General features: G+C 35.4%; 1 protein-coding gene across 1 annotated transcript; it reads left to right on the top strand.

Moving 5' to 3' along the window:
* Nucleotides 1-20,907: 20,907 nt before the first annotated feature.
* LOC125057483 lies at nucleotides 20,908-24,180 on the top strand. The gene has a single exon (XM_047661206.1). It carries the CDS (start codon nucleotides 20,908-20,910, stop codon nucleotides 24,178-24,180), a length of 3,273 nt encoding a protein of 1,090 aa, XP_047517162.1.
* Nucleotides 24,181-25,300: the final 1,120 nt, after the last annotated feature.

Raw genomic sequence — 25,300 nt, forward strand, 5'->3', positions numbered from 1 at the left:
ATAGAACAATTAAAATATTGATATTAGAAACAAGTAATACGTGCCGATTTGCTACTAATGATGAATAGATTTTTTTAATGAGGTTAAAATGCGCTTACGCAGGCCCGCGCCAAGGATGTCGAGCTTGATGTATAGATGCCAACTTGAGGTAAATATCGATTCGATTTTAGGTAGTAGTCTTTTGAATACTCTATTTAGACATTTCTTCTTAATTGTGTTTAATATAAAACGTTCACCCAACTTTGTTAGTTTTGACTCGAATTTGATCGAAAAAATATTCTCTAAAAGCAAATCCATTTTGTTTGTTTATTTAATAATGAAAGTAAAGTGTTTATAAGTACTCTGTACAGTTAGTTTTTTTCTTCTATAGAGACAATAATTAACAAATTAGTAAATTCTATATAAGTTGCATTAATATTCCGTTATGATCGACGGAATTCGAATTGGAAGAGAACTAGCAACTATCAGGAATTGACCATTCTATTCACAACGTTTCTCTTAACTAATTAGTTTGACTTATGTTTTTTTAATAACACGCTCATTGCAATTATTCTAATGCATTTGAAGTGGGAGCTAATTTGAAACCTATCACAATAGACATAAAGCCTACTTTGAAAGTACACGTTACAATGCTTTTAACTAATTTATTTCTAATTTGTATAGCAGTTGCGTTTCTACGTTTTGTTATGGATAAGGCGTATGGGGCACAGGGCGATTTTGTTTGATAAATACAAATTAATAAACTAGACTAACATACATACGGGAGCAGAAAAACATAATGACACAGGATACGAAAGGCTTCCTTCGGGAAGAAGACGTAAATAAATATAAATTTGAGTAAAAAAAATGAAATGAAATATCATCTAACAGGTTATGTATAGAGAATATGGATCACTTAAACTGTTTTATTAAATTAATTAAGACAAATATTGTGAGTATTTGGTGTAACTTGATTCGATTGGCCAATTATGGGTGTTAGTTTAAAACGTAGCAAGTTATCTAATCATTATTAGATAAATAGATAATAGATAGATAGTTTAATCAATGTTACTATTGTGTTTGTTTCCTGTGAGTATCGGGACGACCTGCTTTTGTAAAACCGGGATTAAAACCAATATTTTGTACACCAAACATTATTTATAGCTTTTATTTCTGACAGCAGACAATCCGAGAACTCTTCTTATTACCGCTACTATTGAAGTGGGTTTCAGACAAAATGAATATTGTAAAATTTATACAGAAAAAAATACGCCTTATTTGCGATTGCGGCGTTTAAAGTATAATTTAAAGTCGCTACGTTAATAAACGGCCTAACTGTACAAAATACAGTTTAGTCATGCTATTTATTTAATCTGTATCGTCGCTTGCATCTAACGAGGACTAATCAAAGGTAATTTTAAATTTAATTTATTTAACACTGGTTTTATTGGAATCTAATTGCATTTCTACTATTATTATCACGCACTCATTGCGTTTGGTGTTCCACATGTTCGAAGTATTTTATAGATGAGTTAAGAGAGGCTTTCTATCACGTATACCTACCATACGTGATTATCAATTATTTTAGAAAATCTGGTACCATATTTTCTGAAATTATTGATAATCAATACAACTATGACCATTATAACTCAAGAGACATTTAAATTTTTTATTTTATAAATAATTTGAACTCTTATCTGCCGACTCAGTTGAGGGTTGTAGTATATTATCTACAAAGATGGCAAATTATAAGACTTGTACGACTTATTTAATGCAATAAAGTAACTTTTTTTAAAATGCATTTTTATTTAAAAACGAATTAAATAAAGTCAATACAGCTATATTGAAATGTATGATTTTAACTAAAGCTTACTATTCAATGTGTCCTTAACCCTACATAGGACCCTTAAAAGACAGTTAAATTAGAACTAAAATAAGACAGAATTGAACAACAGCAAGTTTTTGTTTTTATTATTAAAAGTTAAAATTAAAATCCTGTTAATTTTAATTATCTTTTTGTTATATAAATAAAAAAACAAATAGATTTAAACAAGAATTATTAGTATATCAATTGTGAAGGCAAACCTCGAAAGGATCTTCAACAGAGAAAATTTACTACTTACGCTACTGATTTCGAATTTATTATTACAATTCATATTTTAAAGCAATCTTCAGGAAAATGTTGGGATAATTTGCTCTTAGCATAACTTTGTAAAGACATGTGAATCCCATCAGGAAGGTAACCACAAACGACAGTGGTTGTGTTGTCCACAATTTGTGGCAGGCACCAGCGAACTGTGAGCTGAAGGATTATGTGTATGACTCCATCACGGAGGTCAAGTTTTTTTGGTCATCTTACGTTCGGGACACAATGAGGATAAGGACTTTCATTCTATTTTTTAAATGATATATACTGATGTTTTAATAACCTGGAGAATTACCAGCATACCTACGTTGAGTTTACCAGGTCTAGGTTTCCAGGATATTATGTAAAATTAGAAGCATTAATTATGTAAATTTCTTTAATGACGCATCACAAGTGTACATTGTGTTACCTAGGTGAATAAATGATTTTTGAATTTGAATTTTGATAAATATGTTACATTGATGCACTGGATTTATTTGCAATGTAAAACCACTGAATTAGAAAATCCAACATAATTTGTCAGAAGAAGTCAGATGATAAATAATGATAGCTGAAACAGATATAAAACCTACATGAAACTCATTCAGCATTATTAAAATATGTGTTTTATCTTTCAAGTGTGTAATGCGTGTGTGCTGTGGCTGTAATTGGCCCTGGCTCAGCATTATGCTGAGGAGCAGAATGTTCCACAGCGCTGGTCATTCTGCCAGTGACCACAGCAGCTAGTTTACGCCTCAGTTGCAAAAAAGGAATGTAAAAATACTTATTTTAAGATAAAAAACTCAAACAGACTCAAAATATCTTTATTCATGTAGGTAAACAAGTACACTTATGAATTGACAGAAAGAAGTTAAATTAATTGTAAATTTACATTTACAATACGATAGCAGTGTACGTCATGAAGTCTTGTGTATAGGTGTATAGTTAATAAAATAAAAGTTAAAAATAAGAATAATAATTATTATTAGTATTAATTAATTGGTGATAAAGCAAAACGTTATCAAGACCCATAGTTATCATTATACATCTCAATATAACTAAAAATAGTACTAGTATACTGTATGTCTCAACCTATTACTCTCACCATAGTTGTCGACTTTGAAGCACTAAATAGTTAATAGCTGCACTTTTCCTAGTTGAGGTTGTTTGCGGTTACACCCTAACGTTGGAAACCTTTAAGAAATTTCTGAGTGCATGTAAGAGCATTACGTTTTATTACGATATATCCGTACCAACAAGAGTCAGTCTGCTGATAATAGGCTTAACAATTTAATTACACCTATACATTTTTGTTTTTAGCTCTGATATATAGCGATAGTATTCTGACTTAGGTCCCGGTCATCCATTGAGAGAGGTATGTCCAAATAATCGGACGTCACAGCAGAATACAAAATACCATCCGTATCATAGACATAACATTTGTTAGTAACAAAACACACACACAGAAACACAAAATAATAATAATAAAAAAATGGGAGTTTTTTTTCTTTTAATGAAAAAGGGTACGTTTGAAGTGTGTAATGTGTGTGTTGTGGTTGTAATTGGCCCTGGCTCAGCATTGCCGAGGAGCAGACTGTTACTCAGCGCTGGTCATACTGCCAAAGACCACAGCAGCTAGTTTGCGCGTCAGTCGCAAAAAAAAAGAAAAATTATGTAGTAATACTAAAACTAACTAAAAGTTAGCAGTAATGGAGTCTTTTATTTAGAAATTAAAAATCAGTATAATTCTTAAGAAAATTTAAATATTTTTGGGCGAATCATAAACTAGATTTCGTTGGATTTTTGTTATCACCTCGACGTTCGTCATTCCACAACTGAGCGTTTCATAAGACAGTTTCTGCTGCGCACCACCAGTATGCGGAACCAGCTGCCCACTGAAGTATTCCCGAACCAATTCAACCATTAAAAGGCCGGCAACGCACTTACGAGCCTTCTGGCAGTGTAAGTAAGTGTAAGTCCACTTAATAAAAACGTCGGTTGGAGGTACCGGCGCCGGTATCTTCAGTGGTGTAACTAAAGCAATTGCCACCTTTCAAGATTTTAAAGCATTTTAACCCAGCTAGGCGTACACTCAACTCAAGGTCATGTGTTCGAAGCCCGTCTGTGCAATTAGTAGTCATATTTTGAATTGCGCTTACAAAGTTATTCCAACCTGTAAGTCTATAGACAACTTCTCAACGTGAGCCACTGGGGCTTTTTTATATAGAACTGAGGGCAAACGGGTAGGATTGCCCTGAAGTGATACCGCCACTAAGTGAGCACACCAAGCTTCTTGGAGGCTGATTTAGCCATTCCCTCCAAATGACCGCGAAACTGAACGTCGTCCGATATGTAACGCCAAGTATTCCAACGCTGGCTATGGCTTTAAGAAGAGTGTCTTCGAAAAGAGTAGCGACAAAGGGTGTTTTTGTAGCGGAAAATTTACGGCACGTATAGAAAAATTCCTAGGTACTTATCAAGAAAACAGATCCGAAAAAGTGTATAGCATATCTTTCGCTATAACGCTCTTTTTTGGACCAATGATTGTAGCGCCACGTTTTTCAATTAAAGCTCTATGTTCTATGATTTTACTTATAGTCTGAACGAATTCGTGTATAATATATTCTAGACTATATGTCAGTCATAATATCACATGCATTACCATACAATGGCGGACGCGTCAACCGATAGAGAACTGTCAATCAAGCTACCACTGTTGAATATAATGTCTTTATTAATTGACTAGCTATGCCCCGTGGTTGTGCATTGCATGTGGAATATGTCCTAGAATATATTTATTAAAACCTTAATGCGTTGATTTTTTATGTGTTCGGTGTCATGTATGTATATACTGGCAAACAAGAAGTTGCCTTAGTAACATACTTGTAATACAAAAAAAATAGAGTTGATAAAAATTTCTTAAGTATAGAAAAATATTGTAATTTGTAGTAGGTACAAATAGTATAAATATATTTCAACTTTAATATAAATAAAACAATGTGAACAGCTTCAGTAAAACCCTTAATTCTGATCTATCTCTCTTATAGACATTAAAACTTTACAATTCATAATTTTGTACAGATTTCTTTGACTGCTAAAATTTTGTATGATGACTTTGAAAGTAAGAGATGATTCAAATTTTATAGTGAGACAATAGAATAAAAATCTCACAAATTATATATATAATATTAATTTATGAAATACTAGCTGGCCTGGCGAACATCGTACCGCCTAACAGTCGATTCTTTATTTTTTTTAATACTTATTCTGCTATTCGGGACACCGGTCTAGCTAGTAATATAAAAAAAAGTTGATAAGACAACAAATACATTATGTCAAAAAATAAAAAATTACTTCTATATATATAAAAATGAAACCCGTTTTCCGTTGTCACGACATAACATTAAAACGGCTTGACCGATTTGTCTGATTCTTTTTTTATAATATTCCTTGAAGTACGAGGATGGTTCTTACGGAGAGAAATTTAAAAAAATTGATTGAAAAAGTCTAAAAACAACACTTTTCTATATTCCCATACAAAATATTCGTAATAATACTTAGGGTCAATTTGAACTTTAATACCATAACATAAAGTTCAAATGTTAGTGGAGGGGTTCCTGGAAGGTAAATATATAGATAGATAATTAATACTACGAAGTTGTAACCTTATTCCTAATTGTATTAAAGTGGGTTTAAAAATAATTCTGTGGCAGTATTACCCCTATTGGTTACATATTAAATCCACGTGGAGTTCGACATGAGCAGAAAATGATCAAATGCATGCGGAATTATAATGTAATTATTTCCATAATGACAGTTACCCGTATTACCATTTGTCTGCAGCTCTATGCATTTTTTAAATTAAATAAATCATTTATAAACTCGCCTAATTCACTTTCACTGTAAATCTTTCAGAGCCATAGTTAACACAGTATAAGACTGATTATTATCATGAATTTTTGAATGTAGTATTTCATTAAAAATACTTTTCTCAGAGTCGAGACTTAAGCTAAGTGTAACACGAATATAACACCTGAGACAAATGTTTCGAGAACGATGTTTATACTGCTGGACTGTCCGGCGTATGGGGCATTTACGAACTAGAGCAGAAAACAAACGTGGCTCTTACAAAAGCTTCATTGCTCCGGTTAATGCACACAGAATATACCTCAACGATCTATGCCAACGGAAAGTTCAGCAACTTTAAGAAAGAAATGAAAATGAAAGAGTTTTCAAACACACACTCACGTACACACACTAACACCCACCCACACACATACACACACTTACGCACACACACATACCCCATGTGGTTTCCTTATATGTGTATCCAAATAAATATTATTTTGTTAACTATGTAATAATCACTGTTTATTCTCACTAAATTTATCTCTACTCTTTATGACCTTCTGTCGATTCGAAGTGGTGGAGGCCTGATGACCTATAACACAAGTACTCTTACCTTTAGGCTTTAGCAGGCATCAGTCTTCTGTCACACAAACTAGCATTTTCCCTAAATATAAGAAAGACAATTATTTATTTATAATAGTTTATAACTGTCACTTGTTTATGTACTAAGTTTTTGTGAGAAAAATGAATAAAGATTATTATGATTATTAGTTTTGCAGCCAGATGGTTCGGCATCCCATGAAATATCTACATGATTATTAATGGCTATACAGCCCCTTGTAGGGCTTAGCCTCCTCAAGTAGGTATATTTTGCCTTCGCATCTATCCAGTGCTTCCCGCATCCAACTTTGAACCCCTATTGTTTCGAGGTCCTTCCAAGATGGACCCGGTAGACCGAGGCTACGTTGGTCTCTACCAACGCAGCCTCGGTCTACCGGGTTTTCTCTTGCCACCAGGTTGTGGGTCCAGTAAGGACCCTGGGGCTCTCTCGTCCACCATTATTTCCCATCCCACGAGTTATAGTCCCAGAAAAATTAAAGTAGATAATCTAATACAATAATATAATAAAGATTCTTCCGTATAAGGGAAGAGGAAAAAGTAAATTGATAAAAAAAAAGGATTGTGTGGTTGTATGAAACCATGGTAAAAGTGAAACTTTTTTTCACATTATAGACCTTTAACTAAAAATTTTTGGAATAATATTCCATTAAGGGTATAAAAATCGCTTTATCAATCTTAATTTTATACTTGGAAAATTGGAATGATAATGGGAAATAATAAAAGTAGACTAAGTCTCCAACTAATATTTTTATTGAACTCTGTGTCTTAGAGAGTACGACATACATAATACTTAACAATTATTTAGATTATATACACATTAAAAAATAGTCTATACACTACACGGTCAGCTGCTGCGAACTATAGGCGCCGCCATATCGGCCTTGGCTGCTATGACGAGCGTCTTTCACTTTATCCCTACTCCGCGGCCGACCGTCACGCGACATGCAACACACAGACGAAAAAGTATTAGACGATGTAATAAAAGTTTCACTTTAAAAAGTTTTTTGGTAGATAGACTCTAATGCGCTGCAAATTAAATTTTTTCATGGTATTAAATATAAATATTTTTTTTAATGTAAGTGACAAATATGTTTTTGTTTATAATGAGAATACACTTCTTTAAACCTAAATTCCAGTATGTCACAAAACGCATATATTTTATGTACTATAAAGAATCTAAAACATTTCAGGCCAATCAACTATAAAACGGTCAAATGATTAATTCAAAGCGTATTTTAAAAGCCATTACCGTAAGTAATAAAAACTTATATAAAATAAATAGTAAAACCCGCTCTGCGCGGACGCCGCTGATCGGCTTCTACATTATCATAATGTACCGATCAATATTCAATGTTTGCCTCAACGTGTAACATTAACATGCTGATTGCATGCTCCTCTTTATTAGGATAACCATATTTTATATGGCTCCTAGTCATTAGCAACCTCCGTGGCTTAGTCAGCTACGTACTCGGCTAGTTCAGTAGCTAAACGTTCGATATCAATGAATTGTGACATGCAAATTATGTTGGCTTTATGTCTTACTAGAAAGTGCGACTCTCATCCCTAAGGTAGGTTCATTCTCGGCACCAATGGACTTTCTATATGGGCATTTAATTCGCTCGAACGAAGGAAAATCCTGAGGAAACCGGCTTGCCTTAGAGCCAAGAAGTCGGCGAGTATGAGGCAGAGGCTGATCACCTACTTGCCTATTAATAAAATATGATCATGAAATATATACAGAAATCTGAAGCTCAGACGTAAAAAGGTTGTAGCACCACTGATTTTTTAATGTTTTAATGTTTATGTGTACCTACTGTTCGCTTTTCCGGACTTAAAAACTAACTTGTACTAATTAAAACTCATCAGAGTTCAAGGAAAATAAAAAAAAACTACCCGAATTAGTCCAGCCGTCTTTGAGTTTTGAGCTTAGCAACATATATTATATTTTTACTGGTATATGTAAAGATATCAGTCACTATGACAGGCGCTGGGTAAGGGAGAATGTTGTACATAAGTTTGAAAAACGCTTCTTGAATAAGCTTCAACCAATCGGGACGTGAGGTTCATTCCATCACAATATAACAGTGGTATATCATTTTTCATCATCATCATCAGCCTCTTTATTTTGTCCCTTTCTGGACGTAAGCCTCCTCTTTTTTCCTAGAGGACGCCCAGCACTGGCCTCTCAGCATGGATTATAATTGTCCAAAATTGTAAATATCCCTACCATATTTACATTTTGAATTCACAATAAACTCAAACTCAAAATAACTTTAAAAACAGGTAACCTAAGTACACTTATGAACGTCAACAGAAAAGATGTTAAATTGATTATAAATTTACATTTACTACCAATTCGCAGATCAAGGGCGTAGAGCAGGCAAGAAGAACTGGCAAGAAACTCTCTGCCCCTTTTTTTAATTGCTATGTTTTGAGTCATACAAAATGTTTTTAGGCGCTCTATGTTAATGGTAAAAAATTGATTGGATTTTAAAACTCGTACGTGTCGAACATATATCAAATTCAATTCGATATCAAGCTTTCCAAGCTATATACATATTTATTATTATTAACTTTAAAATAATTATTTAAACGCACGGAAGCTCAAAGTGCATACATCCATAAATTTGTGTCAAAATGATTATTTCAACTTTACGACAAAGATAGTTAATTTGTTGAAGCTTTTATATAAATGTCCTGATAAAGCTTAATGTCTAATAATTTCCAGTTGTAATCATAGTTTGGTTATCTTTAGCTATTTGTACAGCGCCATCTTGTGTTAAAACTAGACAATTATATTTTATCACTTTTGTTATAGCACGTTGGACAAGATTAGTTTTTAGAATAATGAAGTATAACTGTAAGTTAATGGAAATTTTGCTATAAAAATTTGCATACTAATCAACGACAAAATTGTGGTCAGTATTATCGTTGTGGCACTAGCAGTCGCTCACGATTTCGTCTGCAAATTATGTATATATTTTGTAAGACACCCAATTATAGTGCCACTAAAAATATTAATTAATACATATTAAATTGCGCAGCCTAAAGTGCATCTGTTAATTTTTCTAGTCGTAATACTATCGCAGCAATACATCGATCTTGACCCACCGGACTGGCCTGTCTAACTAACTTGGAGAAACTGATCTTAGTTGGTAACACAGTAGGCAAAAGATCAGGTGCCCTTCACCAACCAGATGGACCGATCAAGTGAAAGACTCTTCGTTCTCAAAACTATACACTTATAAGAGAGGTGCTGGACAGAAACTGGTGTAAACAAATAGTCGGCTCCAGATGATTCCATTCTGACCACGACGCTCAGATATGAGATACCGACCGAGAGAGAATAGTATTGAAATAAGTTTTCCATATAATGGAAAGCATTAAAGATATTTTAATTGAAATAATAATATATTTGTATCGTAAAAGCTCGAAAACTGGTTAACGCATTTGAAAGTGTCGAACAGAAAGCTAAATCTCAGTTACTAATTTTCGTCATGATTCTACTATTACGAGTCGTAGACTTCTTTACAAAAAGTACTTTACTGTCAAATAATAAAAATGCTAAATCCCAGAGTTGGTTAGGTTCAAATCCCAGCTGTTCTAATGCATTTCTTTCATTGCAATTAACACGCGTACAGTACGTAACATCGGAGAACCATCAACTCAAAAAATCGACGCCGTGGCACATCGGCGACACTATTGTAACAGCGATAGCGACAGAGATTCCGACGTTTTTGTATCCCTACTAGAAGTTTACCACCACCGGACTATAAACCTACTTCTCTGTTAAGGAATCTGATGTCCAAGATTAGTTTTTATTTATTTACACTTCGTTACCTGAACGACACATATAAAGAAGGAACATTATTAGACAACGGGAGACCTTTCTTCCAATAAACCTTGTAGGGGGGAAAAGGAAATATCTACAGATCATAAAGGGAAAGAAGTAAACTAAAAAACAATATAATTCAAAGTTTAGAGAATTATAAAATGCTAAAGCAATATCTAAACAAATAATAATAATGTAAAATCTTAAGGATTATCAGAATTATGATTAGTAGCTTATTATATGGTTAGAAGAGAAATGCTCAAGAAGAAGATTCTTAAATTAAATTAAAGACGTAGTGTGATTTCAAGAAGTTTCATCACTCGGCAATATTGTGGTGGCGCAGGCTCATTTACTCCATATAAATAAATTTAAACATTTGTGAAATGAATTAAGGAAGCTACACTTTTTTGGCTTTAGCCTAACCAAAAACCCTTTATTCTTCTGTGTAACATTATTAATACACAAAACGCCACTTAGATTTAAATTATACCTAACCTAATGTAATTCAATGTGTCGAATCACGGCTCTGGGTACTGAGACAATAATATAATTTACATCATGCATCTAAATTTTTTAAGGGGTCCAAAGCCATGCGCCTCCTTAATATTACTTGGGGTACTACATACAAGTCCTAAAAAACGATTAATATAAGCTGTTTTAGGTGGACCAGTAATTCGGCAAATTTACCGTATTATAATCTCTTACAAATCAGTAAAAAATTAGCGCACAGTGAAAATACATTTTAACTTAAATCCGTTGATCCAATTTACTAAAATCTTACACAGATAAAATCGTGAGTACAAAAATATTTCAAATAACTCGAAAATACAATCGTATTAAATTACAAAAGATTCAAACAATGGAAACGATATGATGTTCCATCGTATGCCTGGAAGAGCAGAATTAGGCAATTCGATATCTTCGTTATCGATTACTCCAATCGAAAAACCATTAATTGTGAGCATTCTTGATATGGTTGACCGAGGAATCTATTGTTCCACACGATATTTTTTTTTTACATTTGACATTTAGCCTAACCTTTAGTAGGTATATAATTTAAGTCTAATCTAATTTAACAACGGATATTCTACATAAGAAAGTGTCTAATAGCTTTCGGTCTCTATATAGCCGGTTGCAGACCGAAAACTAAGCTATGCCAAGGCTAAACTAAGCTATGCCAAGCAAGCTAGGCTAAGCTAAGCTAGAAATAAATAGCGTGCACACCAACAGCTAAGCCAAAGCTCAGTCAGTGTAGCGAAGGATGTGCAAAGGGTGTGTGGGGTAGCGGGAGGGGCTTAGCGTAGCTCGTGTAGCTGCGCATCGGCATACACAACTAACTTAGCTTCGCATATTTTAGTTAGCTCACATAGCTTAGTTAGCATAGTTTGTGGTCTGCACACAAGTATGGAAAACTGCGTCAGCTATGCGAGCGAAGCTAAACTAACTTAGCTTAGCTCTTGGTCTGCAACCCGTATAAAGGCATAGACCCTCTTTCATGTGTAATATTTTTTCCACTTTTTACTTTTACTTCTACTAACTTCTGAGTAAGTAATCTAGTTGACTTCATTGTTTTCTTTTTTAAAACTTTGAATTTGTTTGCTTACCCATATATACATATATGTACTTTTTATTACAAACTTATCACAGGCTCTTACCTAGCTTTGAAACCAGTCTCCCAATACCTTCTTTACTATAACCTTATTGTTTGTTTCAAATGTTATATGGGAGCATTAAAAAATTATTATTAATACCATTAAAAAAACTCGCTGTAAATAAAATTTTCTTTCTTTTCTTTCTTCACTTACCACTATTTATCACTTAAGACTAACGTGCACTAACACTAAGTCACTAATCCGAATAGTTTTGTCCTTTTCAAGCATCTCACTAGGCATTTCAAGAAGTTTATTATTATTCCACACGACTTATATTTCAAATTTTTGAACTGAACTGAAGTAAAAAGAAATGGCCAGGAATGATCCGCCTATAGTTCTAATGAACCAGACAGTAACTTCAACGCAAGTGTAATCTTCTCAGAAATTATTCGTCGAAAATCTGAACATGGGCGTTAATCAAAAAGGCTGGCCAGGCCATACAATACTTCGTTATCAACATCTTAACTTGTCAAAAACTCACGTGCTAAGAACACATAATTTTTAATACAGACATAAATTCACGATGGAATTACATTAATTAAATGTAACCATTACTTTCAAGCGTTTTGACGTATTAACGTTGTAAATATTTTAATGCAATTACCTCTGTCTCTCTCACTCGTTTATGAAGGAAAGGGACAGGCATGGGTGCTCCAAATAAAATTTGTGATGATTTATTTGATCTAAGAGTTAAGATTTTGATTTACAAGTCAGCGATGGTATTTGTATAGGGTTGATAAAATGTTCCTAAAGTAGAATGAAACTCTTTAGAATCCTTAATTAATAACTTATAAAGTAAAAATATCACATTAAGTCGAACCTAGAATATATATAACACAAAACAGAAGACAAATAAAATTAAATAAATGAAGACAGAGGATTTTCTTGCTCCACTATTCTCTTCTTCTTGCCAAGCTACCTTTGCATAGTTGTTCTTCTTAATGATGTATTCTTTATTTTATATATAATTTACTTCTTTGTCATACATCAGAAAAGATACTATGCTTCATTAAATCAGTTGATAATAATCTAGCATTTAATTCCACATCTGAGTTGCACCAGTTGACATCATTCTTCTATCAGAAGAGAAGACTAACTGTTGGGATGAAGAAAGAACGGTTAATTGTTACGGAGACCCGTCTTTATTTATTTATTTCGTAATCCTACAGCTTACATAAATAAATATACAAAATGGTTCAAATTTACGAAAAAATCAACAAATATTTTTACTTGCGTAATACCTAATTCAGCTGTGCTGTGTGATGGTGTGAATGTGAGCCTATGTACGTGAGGGTGTGTACGTAGGGTGTCCTCATGATGCAGGTGATTCAGCGCTATATTCTTAATACTTTTAAGCATATTCTTGGTTAATCTTATGGCGTATAGATCCAAAACATAAAAATCTATAAATTCGACTCTTAAAACGTAAAGTTGACAACCCTTGTATCATACATTGTAGAAGTGAAAATTTAGGTTGTAACAGTAAATACGGTAATTATGTTGTCAAGCCATTTGCTTTACACCTGGTACTAAAGATAGATGAAACCAAGCGTAGATTCTGATACACAACCTACAAACAAATGAATAGTTAAATCCATGTTGACAAATCTTAATAATTCGTTTTGATTACTTGAAGGTCTAAATGTAAGTGCGTGCTCCTATTTCACCATGCCTCCTGCTGATAGAGGACAAATATTTGTTTTTAATTTATTTTACCTATTATTATTAATTACTTAAGATGTCATGTGGAACATGGTGCATGGTTGCAGCTCCTTACAAACGTTGTGTAAAACAAAAAACTTGGCGATTAAAGAGTGGCGGAGAGTTTATTGCCAGTTCTTTCCGTTCTACGCCCTTGATTTGAGAACTGGCAGTAAATGTAAAATTAGAAGCTTTTCATTTATACGTATATTAATTTTTTGACGTTCATAAGTGTACATTTTGTTACCTATATTAATTTTGAATTTTAAAAATATTTAGTTCAATTGAATCAAACAAGAGTGTCTGAAACCTTACAGACTCTATTAAAGGGAAGACACTCTGTTCTTGTCTTCTATTTTTTCACTTATCACTGTTTAGCGCTGTTTTTTTTAGTTATTTCCCATCACACCAAGTACTAGGCTAGGTGTTTTTTTTATTGATTCAAAGTGGCGTTTGTGTTTTGGATAAGCTTATAAGTTAAACACTAAAGTTACACAGAAAGATAAAGACGCAAGGAAGAAGTGGCTATTTGATAGGTTCTTCGTTCCTTGCGTCTTTGTAGCTTGTTACATGGAAAAAATTCTTAGTTTTAAATTGTTACAATACAAGTTTTTAATTGTTATAAATTATATAAAGCAAGTGATGACATTAATTTAACAAAGGTTTGACGTCCAATATAATGGAAGGCTAGGTGACAGGCTAACACAGCTTACACGTTTCAAAGGCCGGCAACGCACTCGCGAGCCCTCTGGCATTGAGAGTGGCCATGGCCATATCACTTACCATCAGGTGAGCCTCCTGCCCGTTTTCCCCCGGTTCTATAAAAAAAAATCACTACACATTTAAAAAAGAAAAATATTCCTTGATATTTATTACAAAAAACATAAAGTACATATGTATTTCGAATTACAATCCGTCAAGTCAGGTACCAAATTAGTGAAGAGAAGTTTTTGATGGTCAAAAATGTTTTCATTTTTTGAAGTTGACAAGCAAAAAATTTTCACAATATTCACTTTTTCCGTGAAATAATGTAAGATTTTTTTTGTTTAATGCAATTCAACGATTTTATCAAAAAATATTGTAAAGTGTCAAGGCATCGATGTTTTTCTTCCGATCGTATGACAATATTCGCATAAATAATACATTTTATTACCTGTTTCTGATATATTTTCGTGTATGTCCCTTGTTAGGTATTTTATTGCGTTTTATGTGTAATAAAGTAACTCGAAAGACATAACAAAATTTATTATCTTTTGTAAATTTCAATTGAAGACATTTTGGAAGACGATTTTAAAAGATTACGAGTATTTTTTTTAAATTTCCACCAGAACCGAAACATACATTTCCGGAAATTTATGTTTAAAAAGATTTTCACGTAATATTTGCCTGTAGTTAAAGATATACAATTATATCTTATATAAGGGGTTCTGATTACTTATATTTTTATAATTATAGTATTGGCCGAGCAGTGTTAGCCAAGTGGCTTCAGCGTGCGACTCTCACCCTTGAGGTCGTAGGTTCGATCCCCGGCTGTGTACCAGTGGACTTTTCTTCCTATGTGCGCATTCGCTCGAACGGTGAAGGAAAACATATTGAGGAAACCGACATGTCTTAGACCCAAAAAGTCGACGGCGTGTGTCAGGCACAGGAGGATGATCACCTACTTGCCTATTAGATTGACAAATGATCATGAAACATTAGGTCAAGAAAATTGAAAATATTGAAAATACTGAATATTTATAGGTTGGAAAAATATTTTATATAAATTTTTCGAATGTTAATTAATTTTAAATATCCCGTATAATTAAATCAATTACTTTATAACCTACGTGTTTCCTGTATTAGAACACTACCTAAGTTACTTAATGTCTAGGATAAAACTCTAACGACCATTGTAAGACAACATAACTTAGTTCCAATGCATTTAAACCGTTTTTAATTGCCCTGTGTTTATGTACTATTGCAATTTATGAAGATAACACCAATTTGCATTCTGATAGCTTGTAAAATAGATTTTCAATTGCTGCAATTAATATAGATTTATCATCACAGTTATGGATATCAATTAGTGGCATGGGCACGTGTTTTTGCTCATATATTTGTACTGAGATTATGTAGGTATGTAGATTTTATACGAGCGGGCAAATGGACAGAGGAATGTTGGGAGAACCGCTTAAACACCCACCATGCTAGTTGACCTCCTTGATGGACTATTACACACGCTTTATACTTTTTTTTACAGTCCCAAGGGGAAAGGATACAGAATTCAAGTCCAGACTGCACACACTTTTGTTTTCAGCAAAATCTGGTAACATTGGTAAAATAATAGAAAGCTTAAAGCGTTGAATAAGTTAATAAATAACAGAGTTACTATGGTATAGATTTTATTGCCAGTTCTTCTCTTTTTTCTACGCCCTTAATTTGAGAACTGGCAGTATATGTGAAATTAGAAGCATTTCACATATGTATGTATATGTATTTTTTTTATTTTATTGTACATTGCGTTACCTATATGAATAACTTATAATTACTGCAAAGCACTTTCGTCGAAAGTTTTGTCAAAAATACCTTAAGGTTTATTTGACTTGTTTAATTACATTATATTTACTTGGGCTCTAATTGTTAAAATTACGACATATTAAGTTGTAATAATAAAATAATATACATTGAAATAAATATCTAAACTTAACATAAACTAAAATATATCACTAAAAGGAGACCCTTTAGGCAAGGTTCCGAAGATACTGGCAGCGTTCCCCCTTTGAATTGCTAGATTAATTCTTTGTCCGAGGTAGCTGCCACATCTTCGGTCTCCTGTGATGTCGACTAACCTTTTTGAAATTTCTTTAAAAAGCCTTAAATAATAATAATAATTAATTTAATAATTTAATAATTTTTTATTATTTTTTTATTAATTTCTTTTAATAGCCTTTCTTAAGTTATACATGTAAATGGATCACGAATTCCACTTTAAATAACTCTTTAGAGAACTATTATTATTAAAGCTTTATTAATGAACCAATACAACAATTGATTAGTTTGCATTTCTTAATATGAGTATTAGTTGTGTTAGTTTAATTGAATTTTTAAGTTAACTTTTTTTGTAGTCTCTGCCATTAAGGATGAAGCTGGATGTATAGGGATGAATTTTGCTCAAGACAAAGAGAAATGGAAAATTATGAAAGAGGCTTTTACTTGGCTACATTTAATCTATTCTAATTTCTATTCATTGGCTTCAAAGCCTTAATAGAGCGATATAGGTGTGCCAAGCAAATATTCTTCAAACTACAATAGCACTTACGAATGAGCAATTCAAAAAAGAAATCCGGTAAAGTAGGATCATTAGTGACAAACAAACATGTATGAATATAGAGTTAGTTAATATTTGTTGTGGATATTTGCGAACGGAGCCGGAAGAGAGGGCAATGACCTTTGGCGCGAGCTTCAACGGGACGGACAAACATACTGATGTGGTGTATCGCATGGACTTTAGCGGGGGCTATTGATGGATTGGTAATGGGTATCCCTGACTGCGAAACCATGGGTCCCGGGTTCGATCCCCGGCTGAGACGAACATTTGATGAGCATTTTGTGTTGTGCTTAGGTCTTGGGTGTTTAAATATGTATTTATATGTCTATCTATCTATAATATGTATGTATATCCGTTGCCTAGTACCCATAACACAAGCTTCACCAGATTAGCATGGGACTAGGTAAATTGGCGTGAATTGTCTAAAAAAAAGTTTTTCTTTTAAAGATTTTCACGAAATGAGAAAGGTGTATAAGTTGTCAATAACCCCAGTAACCCCAGATTAGAGGCCGGTCGTTAGACGTGGTATAAATTCGCATTTATATTCGTTTCAAAAGTTAAGTTAACTTTCTTAATCATAACGCAGCGGAGTTTCTCATAAAATAAAATCCTTTTTCAAGAAACTTCAAAAAGACACATTTCGTTGAAAAATAATTAATTTTTACCGATTACAAAAACCCAAAAGTGGAGTTATATACTTGTAATTTATATTAGGGCATGATAATTAATATAAGATCTCTAATATCTTCTTTTATTTGGAATTGAAAATTCAAATAAACAATTGTATTGCTGTGAGAATAAAGATTTTTATTTTAGTACTTACACACTATACTAATTACATTATCTTAAACTTAAATAACACTATCTTACCTGAAAAAAAAAAAACAACATTAAAAGTCTATTATTACAATTATCAATCCCTTTTGAAGCTTTTGACAATAACCTCACAATTAAACAATATTGAATTAAATCCCGATGACTTTGACTTCTGTCAACTTCAATCCAACTGCTTTTGCCGACCGCGATGGCTGCTAGCGCCATCTAGTATATAATAAAAAAATAATTTGATTACATTAATAACAGCTGAACAAGTACAGCAAAAAGCATAATCGTGATAGGGAGCGTTCAAGTATTACGTCACGCATTTTTTGGAGATTATTGACCCCCCCCCCCATGTAACGCGCCGTAAGCTTTTTCTGTACCCAAGTACAGTACTGTACCTAAGTATAGTAAAACGTTTCGTGACCACCTAGTGATGTCTATACCTAAAAGTACCACTATGTGGTGTAAAGTATTGCAAATTCGAAAATAATAGTAACAATAACCCGTAATTCAATCCCCGCCCCACATCATAACGTTTTACATAAGGACCCCCCCACCCCCCTAATTCTTTACGTAACACTTGAACGCTCCCATAAACAGAACACCAGTTCAGTCACTCATGACTTGGAGCCATCGTTTAGTGGACAGTGCCAACAGGTTGTGTTCATCGTTCCCACGTACCGGTTCCGTACCTTACAGATTAACTGAATACGATGGACTATTAGATATCGCGGGATGTGACCCGTTATCTTGACGTTAAAACAACTGTGTTTTACGAAACTCGGATTTCGAAAGTGGAATTCGAAATTTGAATACGTACAAGTAATGGATACCAGAGACACAAGATATTTGAAAATAGAACTCAAGAAGAAGAAAAGTTCAATTGTTTTTCAATCCGATTCGGACACGACTAATAACTATTGAGATTGGCTATTACGCAAAAGCGTGCGTAAGTGTATGCGCAGAAATATATTTGCGCTCTCTTCCATACTGTTTGAAGTTAGGAGTTCAGTCAATAATTTGGTTATATGTTAACGATATATATATACGAAATTCTTGATCTATTAGGCATACAATGCTGGCAGAGTTTATTATAAATTATTGGTTGCGCCGGATTGTTATTTTTATAATAATTTTTGATTTTTAAATAATGGTTGCTCAATACATATACCCATCCTAATAGTTCCTAGACGCATCTCTCATCACCCACCTATTTTGTCCCAATCCTATGACGGTACTAGTTCCGGAACGGGCTATAGGTGGCGCGCACGTCGATGAGTCTCTAATAAGAATTAATTAGTGACAATTTTGATGACCCGCGTTATGGTTGATTATTCGCCGCACGCTCGCAACGCTTCCTTTTTCTTTTAAACATTTAATTTTTTATTATAAACTTTAACTATACTTAAATTCAATTAACTTTAACTTGATTAAGTATAATTTGTGAAAAGTGATTGTTCATTGGTGTACAACAAAGGAAAGAAGCCACTAGAAGAAGCCACGAGGTTGAAGGTACTGTGCCGACATCCTTTCTTTCTTTTTCCATTGTCCATTATTGAGCAATCATATTAGGTAACAATAAGAAAAAATACAGTCCACTATATAACCACTTCAAATATTTAGCTTATAGGTATAAAGTTTTATAAAGTAACATCCCGCGCCGCCATTAAAAGTTGGTCCAAACGAGCCGAGATATATTTCTTAAGCCTATGATCGACGGGCGAGTAAGAACGTGGTTTTAAATACCGACGAAACTGGCTCGCGGCTCGTTGGTGCTGATCGATTAGCAAGCAAAACAGACGCAAACATGTCTTGTTCTTTTTCCAACACGCGGTTTTGCATGGCGAGCCGAGTAAAAAATATAGCACGACGACGAGCCGCGAGCCAGGCTCGGCGATATTTAAAACCGTGGTTTTGCAATGATACACCGGCGAGCTTTACCGACGAGCCATAAAACCGCGGTCTTACTCGTCCGTCGATCAGGCCCTTAAGTTTATAGTTTTTACCTACGCTCCGCTTATTTTCGCTTAGTATAATAATTTAGCTAAGCAATTGTAATGTTATGCTTATAACATTTCGATCATTACTTGCATCGCTTTGTTAAACGTACGCGTGACCTTGGCATAGTTTGTCGGTCACTGCAACATATTTGCACTTCAGTAAACTTTATACCTAATTATTCTTAATTGCTTTTCTATTCTATTATATTGAATAACTATAATTTTACCGCTATTTTAAATTAAAAATGCCGAAGAGTGATAAGCTTTCGGAATCTACAGATCTAGCTGTAGATATACAACTCGTATTATTAGAACAAAAACGGAATACAATATTCATTTGTTTACAAGAGGTATTTGACCTATCTAAAGATGCGGATTGTGACCCTTTGATGAGGGAAAACTTTCTCGACGCGAGTAGTAATATTGAAACGTTACGCTCAGACTTTATTAAAATCTTAGATGATTATAATAATCGCTTGTTATCTTTAAATCCTAAGGCGACTTCAGAATTTAAAAGTTTAATTGCATTCGAGCGGCTTTACAGCCGCGTCAAGCGCTTAGTTTCACTGTACAGCTGTAGTGCTAATAAAACTGATAAGGATACGCCGCGGAGGCTTAAGCCCTATTTGCCTCCTATCGAGTTGGTATCTTTTGACGGGGATATTAAGTCTTGGCCTTTGTTCTATAATAACTTTAAGACCACCATACACGAAAATGAATCACTTACGGACGGTGAAAAGATATATTACCTATTAGGAAAACTAACAGGCAAAGCAAAATCGGCTTGCGCCGGGTTTACACCTTGCGCCGCAAATTATGAAATAATTTATAAAACACTTATTGATAAATTTGAAGACAAGCGTTATCTCGCAACCTCGTATTTAGATCAAATTTACGATATTAAGGCGATGTCTATAGCAAACGCAAATAACCTTGAGCAATTTTTAGAAACATTTTCTTCTTCAGTTGCCGCTCTTGAGCATTTAAAGCTAGATAACCTAGCCAATTTCATATTTATGTATATGGCTTTAAAAAAAATAGATACTGAAACAGTTCGTTTATTCGAACTGTATAAACGCAGTTCAGATATACCAACATGTAGCGAGTTTATAAGTTTTATTCGCGAACACCTAAAAATATTACAACGCACTTCAGGTAAATATGATGCTAAGAAAACTTTGGAACGTAAATATGATACGACAAGCAAAATTTCAAAACCAACGCATACATACCTAAATACGGCGACTGCACCTACGCAGCCGGTGTGTTCCCTATGTAATACGCGACACGAACATTTGTATACATGCTCAACTTTTCATAACATGACCGCTAACGATCGTTTTAAATTTGTTAAGGCGAATAATCTGTGCGTGAACTGCTTAGGGAAGCACCGATTAACTGCCTGTAACTCTTCTTCACGCTGCCGCCGGTGTAATAATTTACATCACACCATGCTACACTTTGATAACAATAACAGCGCCGCAGCCACGGGCACCACGTCTGGCGACAGTACTTCACGCACTTTACCTGCTGCCACGCTGCGCAATGCCGCTTCCACTGTGCGCCTTGCCACTGCCAGCACTTCGGTTGACGGTAGTACCGCTAATAAAGGGCGAACTTCGGTGATACCCACGCAACCCCATGACGTCACATTGTGTTCCTTATCTAATTGTAATGCTTCCCGCACACCTACTACGGTGTTACTCGCTACCGCACGCGTTGTTGTTTTCGATACGCAAGGTAGGGAACACAACGTGCGCGCTTTATTGGACAGTGCCTCGCAAAGTAATTTCGCCAGTCGCAGCTTATGCCAGCGGTTGGGTTTAGAGACAAACCAGAAACCCTCATGTTCAGTGGTTAAAGGGATTGGAGGTACTACTAAGCCAATTCTAAGTTCGGTTTCGGTGAAATTCTTTTCCCGCTTTGATCTCAGTGTGTGTTTTAGCATGGACTCGCTCGTAGTCGACAAGGTCACGGAGCGCTTGCCCACTGTGTCTGTGGACATTTCGTCGTTGATCAATTTTAATAATTTACCTTTAGCTGACGATACCTACGCTGCCCCTGGAGATATTGATTTGTTGATTGGAGCATCAATCTTTCCTCACCTTCTCTTATCCCGTAAAGTTCAAGGTCAGTCTGATTGTCTCTCACCGCTCGCTTTAGAAACCGTGTTAGGTTATGTTATTGTCGGCTCTGCTCCTGCTCTAGTTGATAATCACGCGTCTGTCTCATATTGTTGTGCTACAGACCCGCTTGACGCTGCTGTACGTAAATTCTGGCAGATAGAAGAAGTAAGCGCCCCGCAACTATTGAGTCCAGATGATAAGGCGTGTGAAGATATCTATAGCAGCACGACTACCCGTGATACGGATGGTCGATACATGGTCGCGCTTCCATTTAAAGGGGATGTATTTTCATTAGGTGATTCGTTTAAGAAATCTAAAAATCGCTTTCTTTGTTTAGAACGTAAAATGCAGGCATCACCTAAATTAAAGGAGGCGTATGATAACGTGATTAGTGAATATTTAAATAAGGGTTATATTTCTCCCGCTCCTCTAGACACTGAAGAAACTCGGAATTTACCCTCATATACAATACCTCACCATGGTATAATAAGAGAAGATAAACTTACTTCTAAATTACGCATCGTCCTGGACGGTAGTTCAAAGTCCAGTTCCCAAATCTCGCTTAATGACATTTTATATAATGGGCAAAATCTGCAAGGAAACTTATTTCATATTATTGTTAATTTTCGCTTATTTCGTATCGCTCTCTCCGCTGACATTCGTCAAATGTTTCTTTGCATTGGAGTTCGGCCATGTGACCGAAGGTTCCAACGCATTCTGTATCGCTTTTCGCCGCAAGAACCCTTGAAGGTTTATGAATTTAACCGCGTTTGTTTCGGACTGAAGTCTAGCCCGTTTCACGCTCTTCGTACCATAAAGCAACTAGTTTTGGATGAAGGTGCTTCTTATCCGCGAGCACAGCAAACAGTCAACACTGGTTTGTATATGGATGATTTTGTCTACAGCATTGACAACGAAGATGAGGCTATTTCCACCGCTGCGGAAGTAATCGCTTTGATGAAAGCCGGACAATTTGATCTTGTTAAATGGACAAGCAATTCACAAAGAGTCTTGGATTCTATTACGCCGTCGCATCGTCTCTCTGCTGTAAAGGAGTTTGATGACTCTGATTCGCATAAGGTACTAGGACTATGCTGGTCACCCGCAACAGATAATTTTAGTCTTAAAATATGTACAACCGCTGAATCATGTACAAAGCGTACTATTCTGTCGTGTGTCGCTAGGATATGGGACGTCATGGGATTTGTTGCACCAGTGGTCTTATACGCAAAACTTCTCATAAAACAACTTTGGTTGTGTGAATGTGATTGGGATGATATACCACCCGACCACATCATTCAACAGTGGTCCCGTTTTAAGGAGGAACTTCCTCTTCTTGGAAAAATTAAAATTCCACGACATGTTGGCATCGCGTCCGGTGATGTTGTAACCGTTGTGGGCTTCGCGGACGCAAGTGAAAGGGCCTACGGAGGAGTTGTGTACTTTCATGTAAGAGACAGTCAAGGTCTTCGCAAAAACTCATTTAGTCTGATAAGCGCTAAATCTAAAGTGTCACCTCGTAAGGTGGTTTCGCTAGCACGTCTCGAGCTTTGTGCAATATTAGTCTTAAGCAACTTAATTGCTAATGTAATTAATGCTTGTAACAATCGCATTAATATAGATCGTGTTTTCGCATTCTCAGACTCGACTGTAGCTCTTTGTTGGGTGCATTCTTCGCCCCATCGTTGGGATACTTTCGTTGCTAATAGAGTCTCTAAGATTCAGAATGAATTTCCACCGCGAACATTTTATCACATCGCTGGCCATGAAAACCCCGCTGATTGTTTATCTCGTGGCCTTAGTCCCGCACAAATCATTGATCATCCGCTTTGGTTCTGCGGTCCTCAATGGATTCTATCAGATCCAAGTTTTTGGCCTGTTACGGATTTTAATCCATCTACTGTGTCTCAGCCTCCAGAAGTAAAGAAGCATGTAACTCTTTTCACTGCTGAAGACTGTGAAAAGGTTGAGAAAAGTTTTTTAATTACGCTTGCAAATCGTTTTTCATCGTGGTCAAAGCTTTTACGCATTGTCGTTTATATCTGTCGTTTTGTTAAATTATTGCCTCGGCGTAGTACTATAATCGCAGCGGATTTAGATTACGCTGAGAATTTAATACTGAGTGACCTTCAACGGTCCCACTTCTTCAACGAAATCGCTTAGCTAGCTTACGTACAGGCAAGCGATGTACCCCTGCTTTTCAGCGCCTCAAGCCATTCCTTCAGAACAAACTTCTTAGAGTCGGAGGACGGTTGAGTAACGCCGATATAAAATTTGATAGTAAGCACCCACTCATACTTCCTCGGAAAGGTCATATTTTGAATCTTATAGTGGATTACTATCACAAATTGAATTGCCATGCAGGTCCGGAGCTATTGATGTCCATACTGCGTCAAAAATATTGGATTTTGTCCGCTCGAAATTTAATTCGAAGCCGGGTTCACAAATGTTTACCCTGTTTTCGACTCCGCGCTAAACCAAATTTTCCTGAAATGGCCGATCATCGCTCCTGCCGAGTTACACCAGTCGCTAAACCCTTCGTACATACTGGCACTGATTACGCGGGTCCCTTTAAAGTGAGTAGTTCGCGTGGACGCGGAATTCGATCGTTCAAGGCATACGTATGTCTTTTTGTGTGCTTAACCACCCGCGCTGTTCACATAGAAGTTGCAGGTGATTTGAGCACAGCTAGCTTCCTTGGAGCTTTTAAGCGTTTTCTATCACGCCGTGGTCCCGTGGCTCGCGTGTACTCAGATAACGGCACTAATTACGTAGGCGCAAAGCACACGCTTTCGGAGTTACACGACTTCTTAGTTTCAAAACACTTTAACTCTGAGTTTGGTCACGTATTAGCTGAAACTCGCATTGATTGGTCATTAAATACTCCTGCTGCTAGTCATTTTGGTGGCAATTGGGAGACCAATATTAAAAGCTCATTTATACCGGGTGATAGGTGATCAAATTCTAACTTTCGAGGAGTTCAGCACTGTACTTGCACAGATCGAGGCAGTGATGAACTCGCGGCCACTGTGTCGCACGCTATCCAATGATCCATCGGAACCTCTCGCGTTAACACCCGCACACTTTTTAAACTTAACACCGCTAAAGTATCTACCAGCTAGAGAAATCGAAGAAGATAGATTACATTTGCTTTCGCGTCATGAGTTAGTTGACAAGCTAGTGCAGTCCTTCTGGAAGCGCTGGAAGTCTGATTACCTTCATACATTGCAAATGCGGAACAAGTGGAACACGCCAGCTAAGCCAATTTCTAACGGCGATGTTG

This window comes from Pieris napi, chromosome 16, assembly GCF_905475465.1.
Source record: "Pieris napi chromosome 16, ilPieNapi1.2, whole genome shotgun sequence".
Lineage (NCBI taxonomy): Eukaryota > Metazoa > Arthropoda > Insecta > Lepidoptera > Pieridae > Pieris > Pieris napi.